The sequence below is a fragment of the Haemorhous mexicanus genome, chromosome 14, assembly GCF_027477595.1.
Source record: "Haemorhous mexicanus isolate bHaeMex1 chromosome 14, bHaeMex1.pri, whole genome shotgun sequence".
Classification (NCBI taxonomy): Eukaryota; Metazoa; Chordata; class Aves; order Passeriformes; family Fringillidae; genus Haemorhous; species Haemorhous mexicanus.
This window is the reverse complement of record NC_082354.1, coordinates 5,542,055-5,559,604: the sequence shown is the minus strand read 5'-3', so window position 1 is coordinate 5,559,604 and position 17,550 is coordinate 5,542,055. Positions and strand designations below refer to the sequence as shown.

The window sequence follows — 17,550 nt, the reverse complement described above, 5'->3', positions numbered from 1 at the left end:
TCTGAGGGCAGGGAAAAGGCTTTGAATACCAGGGGCTGCCGTTGGTGTTTGCTGCAGCCCGGGCAGACCATGGACATTGACCTGGGGTTAGGGGCCCTTCTGCCCCTAACAGACTTGCTTACAGAGGGAATGGGGTAGAGGCTGTTTGGATCACTGGCTCATCTCCTCTCTTACAGGTCAGTGACTTATCTTTCCATGATTCCTTGGCCACCTTTGTTGCCATTCTCATTGCCCGGCAGTGCTTGCTGCTGGAGGACCTGATTCGCTGTGCTGCTATCCCCTCACTCCTCAATGCTGGTAAGTGCATCCCTGCACAAACCTGTGTGACTCTCAGTTCTGGCCCAAAGGCCTGTGCTTAATGCATACTTGGTGAACTCTGTAGTTGTGAAACATGCCTCTAATACTTCTTTTATACTTAATAACTGAATATGGTGCTTTGGAGAAATTTGGGGCTTTTGGTTTCTATCAAAAACTGGTTATGCTAAGGTTTTTCACTGCCCTGCTCTCTTGAGTTTGTGTGCAAGCTGAAGTAAACATGGGGAGCTGTTATCAGCCTCACTGTGTGACCATTGTGCTCAGATCTGACCTCCAGCAGTATGCCTCCCACTGATAATAATGTTCAGCTTAGCATTTTGGCTAGAGCAGCCAGCTGGGCTTACAGCACCTGTGCCACTGCCTTACTCTGCCACCAGCCTTCCTATCTCTGCTCTGGGGATTGCAGCATCCTGACTCTGACTGGGTGAAGTTGGAAAGATGGAGCAAGGAGAAAGCAATGCATGTCACTGGGGATAATACTGAAGGATTTGCTTGCTTGCATGTTAATTGCTGCACATGCTCCATATTTGTAAATACAATAAGGCTGCTGCAGCTTCTTGGCTGGCTGCTCCAGGGCAGTGCACTGTGAAGAGCTTTTGGATTGAGAGTCAGCTGTCCTGGTGCTTAAGAAATCTCAGTTGTCTCTTTTCTTTACATAGCCTGCAGTGAACAGGACTCAGAACCAGGAGCACGTCTGACCTGCCGGATTTTACTCCATCTGTTTAAGACTCCACAGCTGAACCCATGCCAGCAAGATGGCAGTAAGTGAATGAACTTAGAGCCTTTCTTTGTTGTGAGAGTACTAAGGCTCTTGCACTCCAAGAAGAGAGATATGAGACCTTATGGTTAGAGATCATAACCTGCTTGCTTTGAATAAAGCAGGCAAAGCTTGATGCACTTTCTTCATAGGACAAAGAACAGTGTCCTTCCATTCATGTCACTCCCTGGTAGCCAGGCACTGAGGAGAAGGTTCTTGGAGGCAGGAAACCAGCCAGTAGAGGTGGCCTTGCTGTCACTAAGCCATTAGAGTAATGATCACTTCTTCTTTTGTCTCTCGAGCTTTGTATAGCCTCTTAACTTGGTGCCAGAAGCTGCTGTTTTACAGCACTCCTTTTTTATGTGATGATGGAAACATTCCAGGAAGCTCTGTTCTTGGCTTCTCACCAGTATCCTGATAGCTCAGATTTCTAAATCCAGCTTGTATTTTAGGTCTAGGGTTCTGTTGGAGCTTGGAGTTCATGACACAGGCTCTGCACCCCATTTGGATTTCATGGTTCAGTTGTCACAATGTGATTGGCACTATGCTTCTTGAAACTTAATTAAATGGGCCCCATGTTGCAGTTAGGAAAGTAACTGGCCTCAGGATTCTCTGAGCTGGATTTTATGGTACTTGCTGGCACATAATTCAGGCAGCTCTGAGCCTGTGCCTTTCTCTCTGCTGAGTATTGCCTTTCCCCTTTGTCCTCTTTGCAGACAAACCTGCTGTGGGAATCCGCTCTTCCTGTGACCGTCACTTACTGGCAGCTTCCCAAAATCGTATTGTGGATGGAGCAGTCTTTGCAGTGCTGAAGGCTGTCTTTGTTCTGGGTGTGTACCTGTGCTAGCCTGAACCTATAACCATGTTTTTCAGGGGAGTGGGAGAAAGGCACTGTATTGTTCATGTTGGCTGAGCAGAAGGCCAGAGGAGATCTGTTCTGGTGAATATGTGGCGTGTCTGTAGCTGTAAACATGCTTTGAGTCTGTTGGCTGCAGAGAGGTCACTGATCACTGGGAGAATTTACAGAATCTCAGGATGTTTTTTGAGTCAGGCTTTGTGGTTGGAGCTGTGGTGTGACACTTGTGCTTTCCTTTTAGGAGATGCAGAACTAAAAGGCTCTGGCTTTTCCCACCCGGGAGGTGTTGATGATCTCATGGATGATGAGCTGGGCACCAGGAAGGCTGGTGGTCGGGTAGTAACTGTAGAAACAGCCAGCTTGGATATTTATGCCAAGTATGTACTGAGGAGTATATGTCAACAGGTGAGTCTGTCCCATCTCTAGGTGTGTCCTTATCCCTTCTGCATACAGGTGTATCTCACATGCCTTTCTTCAGTTTGGGTTTGGCAGGTATTTCTTTGAAAGATCAGTGAAGAACCTGCAATGTTTCTGTCATGTGACAGTACTGAGGATTGCTCACTGTTAGCAAAACACAGAGACAAGCAGTGCTCAGGAATTAGGTGTTGCAGTGTTCAGGGACTGCATCCCCTTTGCTTTGGCAACAGAACAGGGCTCCTGTCCAAGGAGGGGAATGCTAGCAGTGGTAAGCTGAGATATGTGCTGAAGGCAAAGAAGATCAGCATGAGAAAGACAGACAGATGGTTTATTAAAATGATGAATGGTGTCTTTCAGGATGCCGCCTAAGTGTTGCTTGCAGCTAGGCTGTTAATGTATCTCTGGGCTTTGCATTGCCCTGTTTAGTTAATTAAAACAACGACAACAAAAGCCTTTTGCTTAGCCTAATCTGACAGCACCAGTATTTCTATTCCTTTGTGAAAAATTGACACTTGAGGAGCTGAAACCTGGCTAATAATGTTGCAGAGTAGAGTGGCCATGCTGTATGAAAATGGATGTTGAAAGGTATCCTTAGCCTCGGTTATAAGTTTATTCTCTCAGCCGGGAAGATGTGGTGTTACAATCTGAAACCTGTATTTTATATTACTAATGTGTAAGCCCACCCACCATTAGTGCTGTGTGTTGTCCTCAAGCTATTGCTTATTAATTGGCTGACTGCATAGCAGTGTTACCACCTTACCAAAAAGGAATTGGAACCACCTATTTTTAAGTATAAATTCAACGTTCTTGTTGTCACTGAAACCTTACTGTAGCATTTACAGAAGTAGATATTCCCTTGCTGATCAAAGTCAATATAGGAAGGACTGGAAGCAAGCAGAGGTGTTTGTGCACCGCAGGGAGTAGCAGTGTCAGGTATCACTGCTCATACCAGTTGTTGGCAGCACTGGTTATGTAGAAGTGAACATTCCAGCAGACACCCATGAGTTATCACCAATTTGTGCCAGAGCTCCTGTAGGCTTCCTGCAGCTGCAAAGGGCTGGTAAAATGCTGTGTTTAATATTAGCACCTCTTCTGTGAGCAGTGAACTTGCACTATCAATGCCTTAAATTGTAGGTTGTGATTTCTCAGTCTCAGGTATATATTTTATAATAGACTTAATTGTGAGAGGATTAGGAAAAGGAGCAGATTATAATTAATTTAAAGGTTTTTTCATAAACTCCTAGAATGGTTTGGGTTGGAATGGACCTTAAAGATCATGAGCAGGGCTGCCTTCACTATTCCAAGTTGCTCAGGGCCCAACCTGGCCTTAAACACTCCCAGGGATGGGACATCCACAGGTTCTCTGGGCAACCTGTTCCAGTGGCCACCTCTTAAACCTGTCCAAGTCCCTCTGGATGTCATCCCTCCAGCATGTCTTTAATTCGTCTTTATACCAATAAAGTGGATTGGAAGTGAAGTCTGAGTTCTTGTAAAAGCTGAGCAAATGATAGCAAGAGTCTTGCCAAGGAAATTTGTATTACCTAGGCAAGAAAGAGAAGATTATTATTAAGACATTGTGATGTAGCAACATTGAAGGGGGAAATGTAATAGGCAGTGGAGAGGTCATCACATCTCATGTGCAAACTTCATCTGGAATGAAGATAATGATCTAGGCTGTGGTTTCACAAGGATTTCAAACCAGAGTTTTGACCTTTTCAGTCTTTGTGCTTCAGAGCTTAGTTTGCTACTCACTGCTGAAGGGTCTTTCCAGCTTTCTAGGCATAGCATCAGCACCTGTGCATAATGAACTGGATCCTCATCTCTTCTTTTGTTGTCACTTCTCAGTGGAACAATTCTCTGATCAGGCTTCCTCTGCAGATGCAGAAGTGCTTATATAGCAGTCTTCTGTTGATTTTAATTCAATGAATGTGCCTAATTTTAAGTATGAAAAATTTCTGCACTAACAAATGCTGCAGGTTAACTGTAAATTGAGTGAAGTACCTACCTCATGTTTGGAAACTGCTGCCCTTATTATTATCATACATTTAGGGAGCATCAACTGAAATCAAGAGGCTGACAATAATAGTTTTCTGTCTACCTTCTCATAATATGTGACTTTATAAGGGGCTTGCATCCAGTCAGTCATTTTCCTTTCCAGAGTCTTAGAAGTAAAGTAATTGGTTTTTACTAAGTTTGGCAGTGTGTTTTCCATCACTATTTGAGAATTAAGGTGTGTGCTTTTCCCCAAGACATGTTCTAGTTTAGTGCTAGCTGCAACCCTAAGTAACCTAACTTAGGACAGCTCCAGAGCTTTGTTGTGCTGGAAATAGACCAAACAGTTTTAAGTGATCCCTCCTGATCTTCTGAACCCAAGTGGCAGTGTCGAGGGAGCCTGGACATGGTAGTGACTGTATACTGTTAAATCACACCAATATTTTCTCAAAAGAAAGAGCAACTACTGTGTTTCATTACTGCTGACTTGTCAAAGTTTGTTTCCTCTGTTCTGATTACTGTGCTGTGCCTGACGCCTGCTGAATCAGGATGGTACAGTTCATGAAGAGAAATGATTATCAGGCATAACTGCATACTAATAAGGCTTTTATGATTTTGATGTGTTCCATGCATCTCTCTGAGACTGAAAGCAGGGGCGTTGGTTTAGAATCAGACATCAGTTTGACTGTGCTGACTCTGCCTTTGTCTTGCAGGAATGGGTAGGAGAACGATGTCTGAAGTCCCTCTGTGAAGACAGCAATGACTTGCAGGATCCTGTCCTGAGCAGCACACAGGCCCAGAGGCTGATGCAGCTGATTTGTTATCCACACCGGCTCCTGGACAATGAGGAGGGAGAAAACCCTCAGCGGCAGAGGATTAAACGCATCTTACAGGTGCAGGCTGCTGGCAGAATCTCAGTGTCCTTCCAATTGCCTCATGTAATTGCAGCCCTCTGAGGGGTCTGACACTCATTATGGTGGCACCTTGAGGGTGTGGGTTGGTGTAGTCTGAACTTGGTGTAGTCTGAACTAAGGCATTATGTGAAGTGTGTGTGTGCGTGTGTGTGTTACAGAATTTGGACCAGTGGACCATGCGGCAGTCCTCGCTGGAGCTGCAGCTCATGATTAAACAGACAGCAAGCAATGTGAGTTTCTGCTCAGAGGGGATCATACTGGGGAGGATGAAGTGGCTGCTTGTGAGTTAGTGGGGAGGTAGCCTGGCAGAAGTGGGGATAGGGAGAAAGTAAACAATGTCAGGCCTGTGAAAGCCAAGCATGAGAAGGAAGCAACGAGTCTGAGACCCCAGGAGGAGCAGCCATGGGGAAGTTGGCAAACTGAGTTTGTACTGAGTCGAAATGTGGAAGCCATAGGTGCTCTCAGAGGACGACTTGACTATCTTTTTCTTCCCTGCCTCCAGGAGATGAACTCATTGTTAGAAAACATAGCCAAGGCCACCATTGAGGTATTCCAGCAGTCAGCAGAGACCAGCTCTGCTAGCTGTACTGGAAATGGAGTCAACAATATCAGTAGCTCAACAAGCGCTACACCTGCCAGCAACAAATCCAAACCCATCCTCAGGTAGGTGCAGAGCCAGCATGCAGCTCTCTTGTAGACAAGTCTGAATGTTAAATTGCATTGCAAACAGCTTTCCTCTCCTGTGTTGTCACAGCTCCCTGGAGAGATCAGGAGTATGGCTGGTGGCCCCTCTGATTGCCAAGCTTCCAACATCAGTGCAGGGCCACGTGCTGAAAGCTGCTGGAGAAGAGTTGGAGAAAGGACAACATTTAGGGTCATCATCCCGCAAAGAGCGGGACCGCCAGAAGCAGAAGAGGTGAGTCCAGGGGAAAGGGCAGGCAGTGTTTGCTGTGCTGATCCCAGCCTGGCAGTATAGCTCCTTCTCTGTTCTCTCACAGTATGTCCCTCCTGAGCCAGCAGCCATTTCTGTCACTGGTGCTGACATGCTTGAAAGGTCAGGATGAGCAGCGGGAAGGCCTCCTCACCTCTCTGTACAGTCAGGTCCAGCAGGTAGGGGTCTTGTTTCTCCCCTCACTTTCCTCAGGAGCTCGCCCCTCCAGCAGACAGGCTCTGGAGCATGGCCTTAGGATGTTGCTTGTCCTACCCTGTTTGATATAGGGAGCTTGAGCTGACCATTTCTGAGTCACCAGACAGTGAATGGTACAAGCTGCTCTCTCTAAGCTTCAGCATACAGCTGGTGAGGTCTGTCCTCTCTTCTGTATTTCTTAGATTGTTACAAATTGGCGAGAAGATCAGTACCAAGATGACTGCAAAGCCAAGCAGCTGATGCATGAGGCCTTGAAACTGCGACTGAATTTGGTGAGCAGTTGCAGAAAAAGAGCTTAACCATCTGGGGTGAAGAGTTGTCTGCCTTCTTTTCCTTTGGAACAAGTACACACTGAAGGGTCTATATATGTCCTGAGGCAAGGAAGCAGGAGAGACACTTGTGCTGCTTCTAGGTCGTGGGCCCAGAGTAGGACAGGGTGCATGAATAAACTCCCTTGCTCTGTTTCATCAGGATGAAATCCAGAGATTTGGTCTCTTTTGTAGATGTGTCTTCCCCTTTGAATCCCTTTGCAGCCCCCAGCACTACTACTTGCATCTGAGGTTTGGCTGCTGACAGCAGTCTCCCTCAGCTCACAGTAGGAATTAAGCTCCTTTAAACCCTGGTTTAAGCTCCTTTCTCACTTCAAAATCAGTATTTCTTGGTGTCCTTGTAACTGAACTCCCTTTCTCTGCCAGGTGGGAGGAATGTTCGACACAGTCCAACGCAGCACACAACAGACAACTGAATGGGCTGTGCTTCTCCTGGACATCATCAGCAGTGGCACTGTGGACATGCAGTCAAACAAGTAACTTGCAGTCTGACTTCTGGTCTAAACACTTCTCAAGGGAGGCAGTTGTTAGCATGGCCCTGTTTCTCATGTGAGCTGGCTATTTCTCTAGATGATCTGTCAGAAGTGACAGCTGAAAGAGACTTCGGAGTAATAGCAGGCTACAACTTAGGTCCTGATAGCTGAGTGCACTCTGAGTGCCATATTCAGAACAAACTTGGCTTTCCAGATGCAGAGAGATACGCAGGGGAGAGCTGAGTCTGCTTTTCAGAGGTGCTGAATGGATACAGACAAGTCCAGTCTTTATCTGTGATACTGCACCTAATTCAAGTGGGAGTAAAACTCAAGTGTGGTGTGTAAGGAAAAGGAAGATTAGTGTGGGAGGTTATTCTGAAGACTGACACTTCTAAATGTGGGTGGAAGTCTTGACAATTTTAATAGTGTTTAGTGTTGCAATGATGGCAGAAGCTTTTTATCAGTTTTTCAGGTGACTGACCTTTCTGCTCTGACCTACAGTGAGCTCTTCACCACCGTGCTGGACATGCTGAGTGTTCTCATCAATGGCACCCTAGCTGCCGATATGTCCAGCATCTCTCAGGGCAGCATGGAGGAGAACAAGCGGGCATACATGAATCTTGTCAAGAAACTCAGGGTGAGGGACACCAGGCCCTGTATGGGGACCAGAGCGTGCTGTGTTGTGTTTGTTCAGCTGTGCAGATTTACCTGTGTCTCATGAACAGTACTTGTCCTGTTTCTGCTGTTTAAATGAAGCAGTGAGGGTGGCCCCTATGATTTTGTAGGCCTGAAGGGTGCAAAGGTGAGAAGTAATGCAGGGATGGAGACCAAAACCAGAAGAGACATAGGTGGGCTTTGGATGGTTTTTCCTGAAAAATTCTTTAAGTCCTCTTTGTTCCACTTGTGCAGAAGGAGCTGGGAGACCGTCAGTCTGACAGCCTGGAGAAGGTGCGACAGCTACTGCCACTTCCCAAGCAGACCAGAGATGTCATCACCTGTGAACCTCAGGGATCCCTCATTGACACTAAGGGCAATAAAATAGCTGGCTTTGATTCCATCTTCAAGAAGGAGGTAAGTGAAGCATTTTTGTCTGTATCACAGCTCCTGAGTGCAGGTGTCACCTTGTCCTCTGATGCCTTAAGTCTGCACAGCTTGGGAGGCATCTGTATGCAGTGCCTCATTCCCTGACGAGCCTGAAGTGGCTGGCTGCACGCAGACAAGCTGGCACATAACCATGTCCAAAAAGGGCAAAGCTGGGGTGTTAATGCTTGGTGATAGCATGCTGCTGTGACCTGAGATGTTAACTAAATTTGGGGGTTGTATTTATGGTTATATGAAGTGTAAAGAGAAACACATAATCCCTGTAATGTAAGTTAATGGCAGAGCCCGTGTGCACGAGGCTGGCAGAGATGGAATGAAGGAGACTAGACAGTTGTTGATGAAGGCTTTTAGAAATTACTGCTTTGCCACCTGGAGGAGCAAGGACCATTAGCAAGGGCTCAGACTGTTTACTGAGAGATCTGGATTAGAGCGTGAAGAAAGGACAGAGTTACCTGTACCTTTGTAGGAGCAACAACAGGGACTTGAAAGTTCTTATCTATTTTGCTTTAAAGGGTTTGCAAGTCTCTACAAAGCAGAAGATTTCTCCTTGGGATCTTTTTGAAGGTTTGAAGCACTCAGCCCCGCTCTCCTGGGGATGGTTTGGGACAGTCCGGGTGGATCGCAAGGTGTCCAGGTTTGAGGAGCAGCAGAGGCTTCTTCTCTATCACACACACCTGAAACCCAAGCCCCGCAGTTACTACCTGGAGCCTTTGCCACTGCCCCCTGAAGAGGAAGAGCCTCCTACACCTGTGGCTTTAGAGCCAGAGAAGAAAACTGCAGAACCAGCTAAGGCTGATAAAACAAGCTCCAATCCTGCTGCCTCCACTGAGGAACGCAAGAAAAAACAGAGCAAAACCAAGAAACGCAACCAATCTGCCAGCAAAACTGAGGTAATGGAGTGTCTAGCAGCTCTGGATGTCCCATGTTCACCACTCCTAGTCACAGAACACTCCCTGGAGTCTTCCTGAGGAGCCTGAGAGTGGTGTTATGGTGAAGACGTGATGTGTTTCCTCTCAGCTGGGAGTACCAGAGCTTTATCCTGCTCTCTCTAGCTTGGGCAAGGCAAACACTTTCTTAATCCCTGATGGGGGGAAAGGAGTCTCCCCAGCTCAGATAACATCCTTGGCTTCCTCCTGTGCATTTTCAACCCTTTAATAGTCTTCCTTCATTCGTGAATTCCCAGTGCACATTGATCTTTCTTACTGCTTTGTCTTTGCAGGACTTTGTTTTGGGCCCTAGCCGAGGGGTTTCATATGGAGTTGGCATGCCTACAGATCTTTTGCATCACCAGTCAGGAAGCACCATGTCAAGGCTGGCATATGGGCAATCTCCAGTGGGTCTCTATGCCCAGAATCAGCCTCTTCCAGCGGGTAGGTGCACCAGAGAGCCAAAAATATTTCACCTCTTTGGGAACCTTTTCTGTGAGATGGTCCTGTGCAGGTCCCTGCACTTTCTCCTTTTGCCTGGCATGTCTAGATACAGTGATGAGCAGTCATTCTGGAGCTGTGAGGTGCAGCAGTAGCTGTGACTGCTCTGTCTGTTTCTCTTCCTCTTGCAGGTGGGCCTCGCCTGGATACCTCCTACAGACCACTACGCGTGCCACTGGGAAAAATGGTTCAGAGTCGCCCTCCCTACAGTGGTGTGCTGCCTCCAGGGATGGGGAGCATGATGAGCATTGACCCCTCCTACAAGCCAGCAGTGTACAGGCAGCAGCCTCCAGTGTCCCAAGGACAGATTCTGAGGCAGCAGCTGCAAGCGAAGTTGGTAAGTCAGAGCTGTGCTCTTGCTGTTGCTGACTCCACAGTATAGCATGGCCAGGCTGTTTGGTGCTGTCCCTTTCTTCCCAGAGCTGCCCAGCTCTGTATCTGCTTTGGAAATATGTTGTTTCTTGTGCCTGCTTTGTGGGCCCATGTCACTTCCAGTTGGAGGAGGTTGTCACAGGGTGGCCACTGGGGAATGAGAGGGGCATGTTCTGCCTGGGTGTGGGAGGTTTTTTAGTGGCCTGTTTGTCCCAGGTCAGGGTGAGACAGAAGTCATGAGCATGTGCCTGCTGTGCAGCAACCTCATAGATTAAGCAGTGAAACCACTTGTCTGGTTTAGTGGGAGCTGCTGAGAAGAGAGCAGCAGTGTTCCTGCTCTTTGCAGATGTTGGAAAAAGCACTTCTCTCTTGCCTTCCAGCAGGGCCAGGGCATAATGGGCCAGCAGCCCGTGCGCCAAATGGCTCCAACCCCGTCTTATGGAGCACTGCAGCCTTCCCAGGTAAGTGGCAGTGACTGCAGGTAGGGCTGGAATCTGGCTCCAGCACAGGGCAGCAGCTTTGTTCTTGCTGCTGAAGCCTGAAAGCTCTTGGCTCTTCTCCCTAATGATCTTCCCTGTGACAGTATTTACAGGAGGCTGATGTCCTATGTTCTGTATTCCTTTTCACCCCGTGACTAAAAAAGGCCTTTTTGTTTCATTTCAGGGTTACACTCCTTATGTCTCCCACATAGGCCTTCAGCAGCACCCCTCCCAGTCAGGCACAATGGTACCTCCTACCTATTCTGGTCAGCCCTATCAGAATTCCCACCCCAGCTCTAATCCTGCTCTAGTGGATCCTGTTAGACAGATGCAGCAGAGACCAAGTGGCTACGTGCACCAGCAGGCCCCTGGCTATGGACACACCTTGGGCAACACACAGAGGTACCTCCTGCCCTATGGGATGTTAATTATCTCTATTTTGTTAAGTGTTTCCCTGCTCTTCTTGTACAACTCTAACAACAAACTGTGAAAATCCTGTTCTCCATGCTGTACTTCTTAAAGAGAAGCATCTTTATCCAGCTTTCTGTCCAGGGAAGAAACAGAGAGATAGGATGAAATTTGGAAATGCTAGTTGTAGGCAGGAAACTATGTTACTAGCCAGAGGAAGATGGCATAGGAAAGTATAAGGAGAAATTACCTGGGAAAATCATAGTTTTGGTTTTAAATCTAACCAGAAGATCACCATCAAAGGGCTAAATCTGAGATTTCCATTTTTCCTGTGAAGGTATAAATACAGCAGAAAAGCCATGCAGAACAGTGGGATGATGACTGTTACTTAGGACTTCTAGAAAAACAAGTTGTATTAAACCCTTGAGAGGCCCTTGTGTCCCTCACCTTTCTGCAGAGACAGCATGGATTGCAGGGGGTTTGGGCTGTCTCATTGATGTCAGAAGTTGTGTTTGGGTTAAAGAAAGCTGGCTGCCTCTGAATCCTTTACTCCATGAGCCTGTCCTTTTCTCTTGCAGGTTTCCTCATCAGTCAATACAGCAGACCCCCATGATGAGTGGGATGAACCATTTGGGTCCACAGGGAGTCCCCTCAGGAATTCGACCCAGCCAGATCCTTCCTGACCAACAGCAGCAGCAGTACCTGAGGCAGCAGCAGCAACAGCAGATGCTGAGGGTGAGTGGTTGCTGACAGGAGGAAGGCTGCTGGAGCTGGAGGAGGCTTGCCCAGTGCTGCTTACCTATACCCCTCTGTGTCAGGAAGCATGTCACTCTGTTGGAGGCTGTCTGTGGTAATTTGCTAGGCAGTTCTCCCTTCCTTAGAGCTGGCCACTCCTGATGGAGATTCCTGTTGCACTGCCTTGTGCCAGCCACCCAGCAGGAGCTAAAAGTCTGTTCAGTCCTCTGGCCTGTGTCCCACCTCTTCCTGCTCCAGCTGAGCCAGTAGATTGTGCAGAAAGTTAGCTGCTGTGCAAGTGTGGCAGGAGCTAGAAACAAAGTGAAAAGCCCCCGTCCACAAAAGAGCAGGAAAGTTGTTCAAGATCATCTTTAGGGGCATATCTGCATTTCTCAAGATCAAAAAAAGCATTGTTTAGTTTCCATTGGCAAAAAATCTGGCACGAATCAGTCCATATACTCCATTTCTTACAGCAGATGGTCAAAAACTGATTCAAAGCCGACTGTTAGACCCAGCTCTCTGGGTTCAAAGGAGATCACAAAGCATGAGTCAACAGATATGAGTATTCCATGGATTTGCATTATGATCTTAGGAACATTAAATTCTTACATGAAATAAAGATACATTTCTAGGAATTATAGAAATGTATTGAATTGACAGAGAAACACAAACAGTGTAAATGTTGAATCCAATGCCTTACAACAAGGCCTAGCAAACCTGTGGAATATGGGGAGACTTTACGTGGCACAGAGTGCTGAGGTTTTGTTCAGAGAGTGGCCTCAGTGAGACAGTGGTTCCTGCAGAGAGCTGCAGTCAGCAGTATCTGAGAATTGCTGCCTTGCACTGGACAAGAGAACTGCCTCTGGCATGGTCAGCAGCTTTTAGTCCTTTTGATAAGTAGCACCCCCTGACTATTCACTTTGAGTTTCTTTTAGCATTCTCCATCACTCATATTTAGAAGAACATGCCTCAGACAAATTGCTAACACTTCTCCTAGCTCAGTAACTTCATGTATGCCTTCAGCATTTAGCTGACTTTGCTTGGTTGCTTAAAAAGCCCACAAAGGTGGAGTGTCCAAGTTATCCCATTAGTGGGACTCCTGCTGTGTTACCTGAGGTGTGCCTGGTGCTGGAGCTGACTTCCATGATGCATTGGCTTGTAGAAAGGATGGGTGGCCTTTTGATTTGTCTTATATGAGTTGGTACACAGCTGCTGCAAGAAGGGAGGACATGAAATTGCTATCCTGGCCCATTTACTCAGTCAGTCAAGGTGTGTCTGCTTTCTTGTGTACCCAGGCTGCAGCATCCATGTCAGGAACCTGTGACCAAACTGATATAACTGGGAAGGCTGTTGTAGAAACTCATTCCCTTTGCATTTGAATCATTGATCCATTGAATTCTTGATCCAATGTGTTCATGACTGGTTCTTGTATGAATTATTATTGTCCACTGTGTCCTGTTTACTGCCTGTTCTTTCTCACTGCTATTTGCCCAGTATACATTCCTATGGAGGACTTGCAGCTTCCAAAGGTCAGGGTTTTCTAACCTTCTTTCATAAGACACTGTTCCTTCTCCTGATTGTGTTTTTGTTTGTTCTCTGAGTCTGCTCAAGGTTTGAACCTTGTCCTTTTGAGCCAGTGACTGGAACTGTACCTACCATCACCACGTTGGGTTTCTTATGATAACATTAGTATTTTTCTTTTATTTCTGCTAGGATTTTTTTTTTTTTTTAATCTAGAGAGTTAAAAACTGCTTTGACAGATGGGAGAATTGTCTGAAAATTAGGAGAAATGAAAAACCTTGAGATTTCTGGGTATGTTCTGACTCCAACACACTGAATATTCTTCTCAGCATAACTAATTCTGTAAACATTTGGTTTTGAGCACTGAATCCAGTTTTATCCACATCCTTTTATTGAAGTGTAACACCAGCTGTCATGAGTGGCAGGGAAGGACAGCAAGATAGATTGAAGAGTTGGGGGACATGACTGAGAAGAAAAGTCTGAAATAGCTGGATGTGTTGCATTAGAGAGACAAAGACAACAGGAGAGATAAGTCTCCGTATTTATCTTAAAAATAAAGGAAAAAATACCCTTATCTCTTCTTATCCGTAGGCTGTAGGACCAGAAATGGCCTTAAAACACAACACGTGAAATTCAGGGTAGAGATTAGGGAAAACTCCAGTAGTAGGAGCTGACCTGGAGTGGATTGTGTAAGGAGATTATAGGAGCTCTGTTGCTACCTCTGAAAAGAACCTGAGAATGAGTCAGGCAAATACTCATTATTCATTATTGCTGATCTTAACCAGGAGGCAAAAGATGAAGCAAGCCAGCCTTTCAAGTCCTTAATTTTCTATTCTTGCACCTTGTTTGCTCCTAGTAGTGACCAGTAGACTCGGAGTTCTCTTCCTGTCATCTGTCAATACCTCATCTTGCAGAAAACTTTGTTGCTGTGCCTGTATTTCTTGCCATTTCTCAGCTTGGGGCGGAGTCCTTGTGAAATATGACCAATTTAGGTACCTGTAAGGAAAATGGTGCTTGGGGTGTCTAACTCCACGGAACATCATCCCTCCTTAATCCCTCAGCGTGCCCCGGTGCTGTGTGTGTTGCCCTGACGGTCCCTTCTCTTTTGTCTTCACAGCAGCAGCAACAACAACAGCAGCAGCAACAACAACAGCAGCAGCAACAGCAGCAGCAGCAGCCCCAGCCACCGCAGCCCCAGCCCCAGCAGCAGCCCCAGGTGTCCACAGTGCCTCAGCCACAGGCGCAGGGCCAGCCCCCGGGGCTGGGGATGCAGGCTCTGCCCCCCCAGCAGCCCATTGTGAGTGTTCCCTCGGAGGCACAGGGACGTGACAGTCCAGCACACATCCAGCAGTGCTCCACCTGCATCCTCCCTTTCTCCCTCCCTGAGCTTCCCAGGGCCTGTGTGAATGCTGAGGCTGCCAGCCAGGTGGTGTGGCTATAACTGTGTTTCTCTCTTTACAGTTCCAGCGCCAGGGCCTTCAGCAGACACAGCAGCAGCAGCAAACAGCTGCTCTGGTTCGACAGCTTCAGCAGCAGCTTTCCAGTAAGCCTGAGTGTTCTTGATCCTGTTGCTAGTCTCCTCCCTGCTGTTTTCTATTGCAGGTACTCTGGTGTAGAGAAGCGAGGCCGAGCCAGACTGTCTGTCTGAGGACATAAATTATGCTGGCAGGGAGGTGGCATCAGGACTTCGAGCTACCAGCCCAAGGGGGCACAGCAGCAGGGAGGGCAGTGCTTGCCAGGTTGTGAACAACCTTCCAGACCTTCCTCCTGCTGCCTGCAGAGGGACAAGGGAGCTGAGCCTTTGTAGGGATTGCCACAAAGCTTTCCAGAAAGGATCCAGAGTGCAGCTTTAAAATCATCTGGGGATGTTTTTTCTGCTGCAGGTGACCTCTGAGAGGCACAGGGAGGCTGTAATCCTGGAGCAGTCACTTGGTGGATGACCCAGAGACGCTGTGGTCATGTTGTGAACCAGACAAGACTTCTTGGAGGCAGGAGGAGTATTCTAGGAAGTGTAGCTGCACACTTGCTGTGTTTGTGGTGGTCACAGCAGGGTAATGGCATAGATGTTTTTCAGTCTGGCACTGTATTCCTATAATCTGTATTGAATTACTGGCTGGAGGATCACAATACAGAATTCAGGCTCTATGCTGTTCCCTTCTGAATTGCTTCCTGTCATTGTCTTCTGTCACCTTATGGGCTTTTCTGCTGTAAAAATGGGAGAAATGCTATGAAAATGCTCAGAAATGGACAGCACAGTTGATAGGTTTTTTGTTTTATTTTGCACTGAGAGTTAGACTGTGCCAGATCTGGTAATGTGTGGAGTGGGGGACTTGGAAACTGTGCTTATACTTGTTCCCTGATGGAAAATTCTTAGTCCTTGTGGCCAAAAACCTCCCCAAACCAGGTTTTAATGTGCTGAGCTTCCCACTAGACTGATTCACAAATGATAAGTTTGTGCCAAAGGATCTCAGCTGGGACATTCAAATATAGGAAGACCTTGTATAAGAATCCGAATACAGCAAAAGAGCCATATTTTTGTAGTCTTTCTGTTCAGCAAATGGAGCTGTTTTATCTGGAATAGATATGTGGGTTCCATGCAGCCTTGTTTCAGCATTCAGCTTCCATGCTGCCTCCTTGGGTTTGCATCACCTCCTCCTGGAATCATCTAGAGTTCTCATTTGTAGTGTCAGGGATGGAGTGGAAAGCAGGAAGGTAAACCAAGACCAGCCTGCACAGGAAAGATACAAGGGTGTTTTGGGCCCAGGATAGGTTGCCTTAGGAGGCTCCAGGGTATTCCTGAATGTCCAGAAGAGAAGGCAGCAGGCCAGCCAGGTTACACTCACCTCCTTTTACTTTAAGTGGCTTAGGGCCACGCATGCTGATGTTGATGTTCAGGAGAAAGAACAACATGATTTTATGTATCAGGCAATACTCATATATACTGTGAGCACTGTAAATCACCAAACAGCAGTCCCAGGAGTTTGGAAGTTCTTGAGGTTCTTGAATGTAACTTTACCATGTTTCTTGCCTTTGTGCCATCTGGAAGTCCTTTGGGCCTGTGTGGAGATACTGACAGGAAGCCAGGGATGTTTTCTCTGAAACTTTTGGTTTCTGGGAGTGCTTTAGGATGAGTGACACTGGATAGCTCAGCAGCTTGTATGACTGCAGAAATAGTCTAATTTTATAGAGCTGACTTTCTTTTAAAATTGGAAATAATGAATCCATAAACTCATCCTCCCAGCTGCTTGCCACCTTTCAGGGCTTTGTTATGGTCCTCCAATTCCACCATGAGGGATGGAGAGATTTTCCCTGGAAACTTCAGGATCAGGACTAGAATATCTCTCTCTCTTCCTGAAAGAATGTGGGATCCTGGCCATGCTGCTGGTCAAAGACTCGGGCAGACCTGCAGCACAGGGAGTACCATAGTGGTTATATTTTCCTTCTCATGGCGTGTGACACTCCTCATACAGCACTGGTGATGTGGGGAGGGGAATCTCTTTTCTGAACTAGACCTTGTGACTGTTTAACTCTGTCTTGACCTCAACAGATACACAGACACAGCAGAACAACAACCCATTTGGACGCTACTGACCTGTGGCACTTCAGTCTGATTCAGGAGGGAGACATCACTGTGGATGGATACACCTCTTCAGCCTGACCCACCCTCTGGGGCAGCCCCCACCCTGTGTCCTTGTGTCCCCCAGTGCTGCTGCTGTCTGTCCCACAGGGAGATGCCAGGAGGAGCATTTTATTGTACAGAGAAAGTGTTTTTACTATCCAGTTTCTACAAATGTTTATGGAGATCCCTTGTGGCTGATAGTCTCCCTTCCCACTTTGGTTTCAGTTTTTACTCAGTTTTTAGTATTTTTGTTAAAATAATGATTAAGACATTGTAAAATTTTGTACTTTATTTATACCAGATGAACTCCATACTGCAGACATTCTCGAATGAATACAGAGAGCTTACTTTGCAAACTGAGTGTGTTTTCAGAGCCTGCCTTTCCTCCTCAGCACTCCTCCCAGTACAGCCCAGCAGCACCCTCCACACATGGTCTTCATCTCTTCCTCAATAGAGCTAATGTCTGCATTTTTAGCTTTTGTGAAGGCTAAACAATTCTGTTTGGGAAGGAAAGCTCTTCCCTGTTTATTTCATAAGCTGGTGTTCACACACTTGCAAAGGTTTGTGCAAGCTTTGTAGGATTTTTATGTTGATTAAGGGCTTTGCTGGTAGTCCTGTTGCATGTTCCACCAGGACACCGTTATAAAATGAAGAGGGACTTCTATTGCAGGGTAATTCTGAGCTCTAA

At 46.7% G+C, this 17,550-nt stretch overlaps 1 protein-coding gene across 3 annotated transcripts in view; it reads left to right on the top strand.

Annotated features, from left to right (window-relative positions):
* MED12 (mediator complex subunit 12) overlaps positions 1-17,222 on the top strand; it is a 35,065-nt gene extending 17,843 nt beyond the window's left edge. The window contains exons 23-44 of one of the 3 annotated variants that reach the window (XM_059859638.1): positions 177-297; positions 975-1,076; positions 1,789-1,902; positions 2,170-2,333; positions 5,051-5,230; positions 5,410-5,481; positions 5,754-5,914; positions 6,006-6,167; positions 6,250-6,361; positions 6,581-6,670; positions 7,094-7,203; positions 7,702-7,837; positions 8,110-8,271; positions 8,814-9,191; positions 9,521-9,671; positions 9,860-10,065; positions 10,481-10,561; positions 10,764-10,981; positions 11,566-11,722; positions 14,364-14,540; positions 14,705-14,786; positions 16,791-17,222. In XM_059859638.1, coding sequence (XP_059715621.1) covers positions 177-297; positions 975-1,076; positions 1,789-1,902; positions 2,170-2,333; positions 5,051-5,230; positions 5,410-5,481; positions 5,754-5,914; positions 6,006-6,167; positions 6,250-6,361; positions 6,581-6,670; positions 7,094-7,203; positions 7,702-7,837; positions 8,110-8,271; positions 8,814-9,191; positions 9,521-9,671; positions 9,860-10,065; positions 10,481-10,561; positions 10,764-10,981; positions 11,566-11,722; positions 14,364-14,540; positions 14,705-14,786; positions 16,791-16,834 — 3,180 coding nt within the window. In that variant the 3' untranslated portion in view covers positions 16,835-17,222. Of the gene's footprint in view, positions 1-176; positions 298-974; positions 1,077-1,788; positions 1,903-2,169; positions 2,334-5,050; positions 5,231-5,409; positions 5,482-5,753; positions 5,915-6,005; positions 6,168-6,249; positions 6,362-6,580; positions 6,671-7,093; positions 7,204-7,701; positions 7,838-8,109; positions 8,272-8,813; positions 9,192-9,520; positions 9,672-9,859; positions 10,066-10,480; positions 10,562-10,763; positions 10,982-11,565; positions 11,723-14,360; positions 14,541-14,704; positions 14,787-16,790 lie in introns of all 3 variants that reach the window. The other 2 variants (XM_059859636.1, XM_059859639.1) reach the window with 2 other exon arrangements.
* The last annotated feature ends 328 nt before the right edge of the window (positions 17,223-17,550 follow it).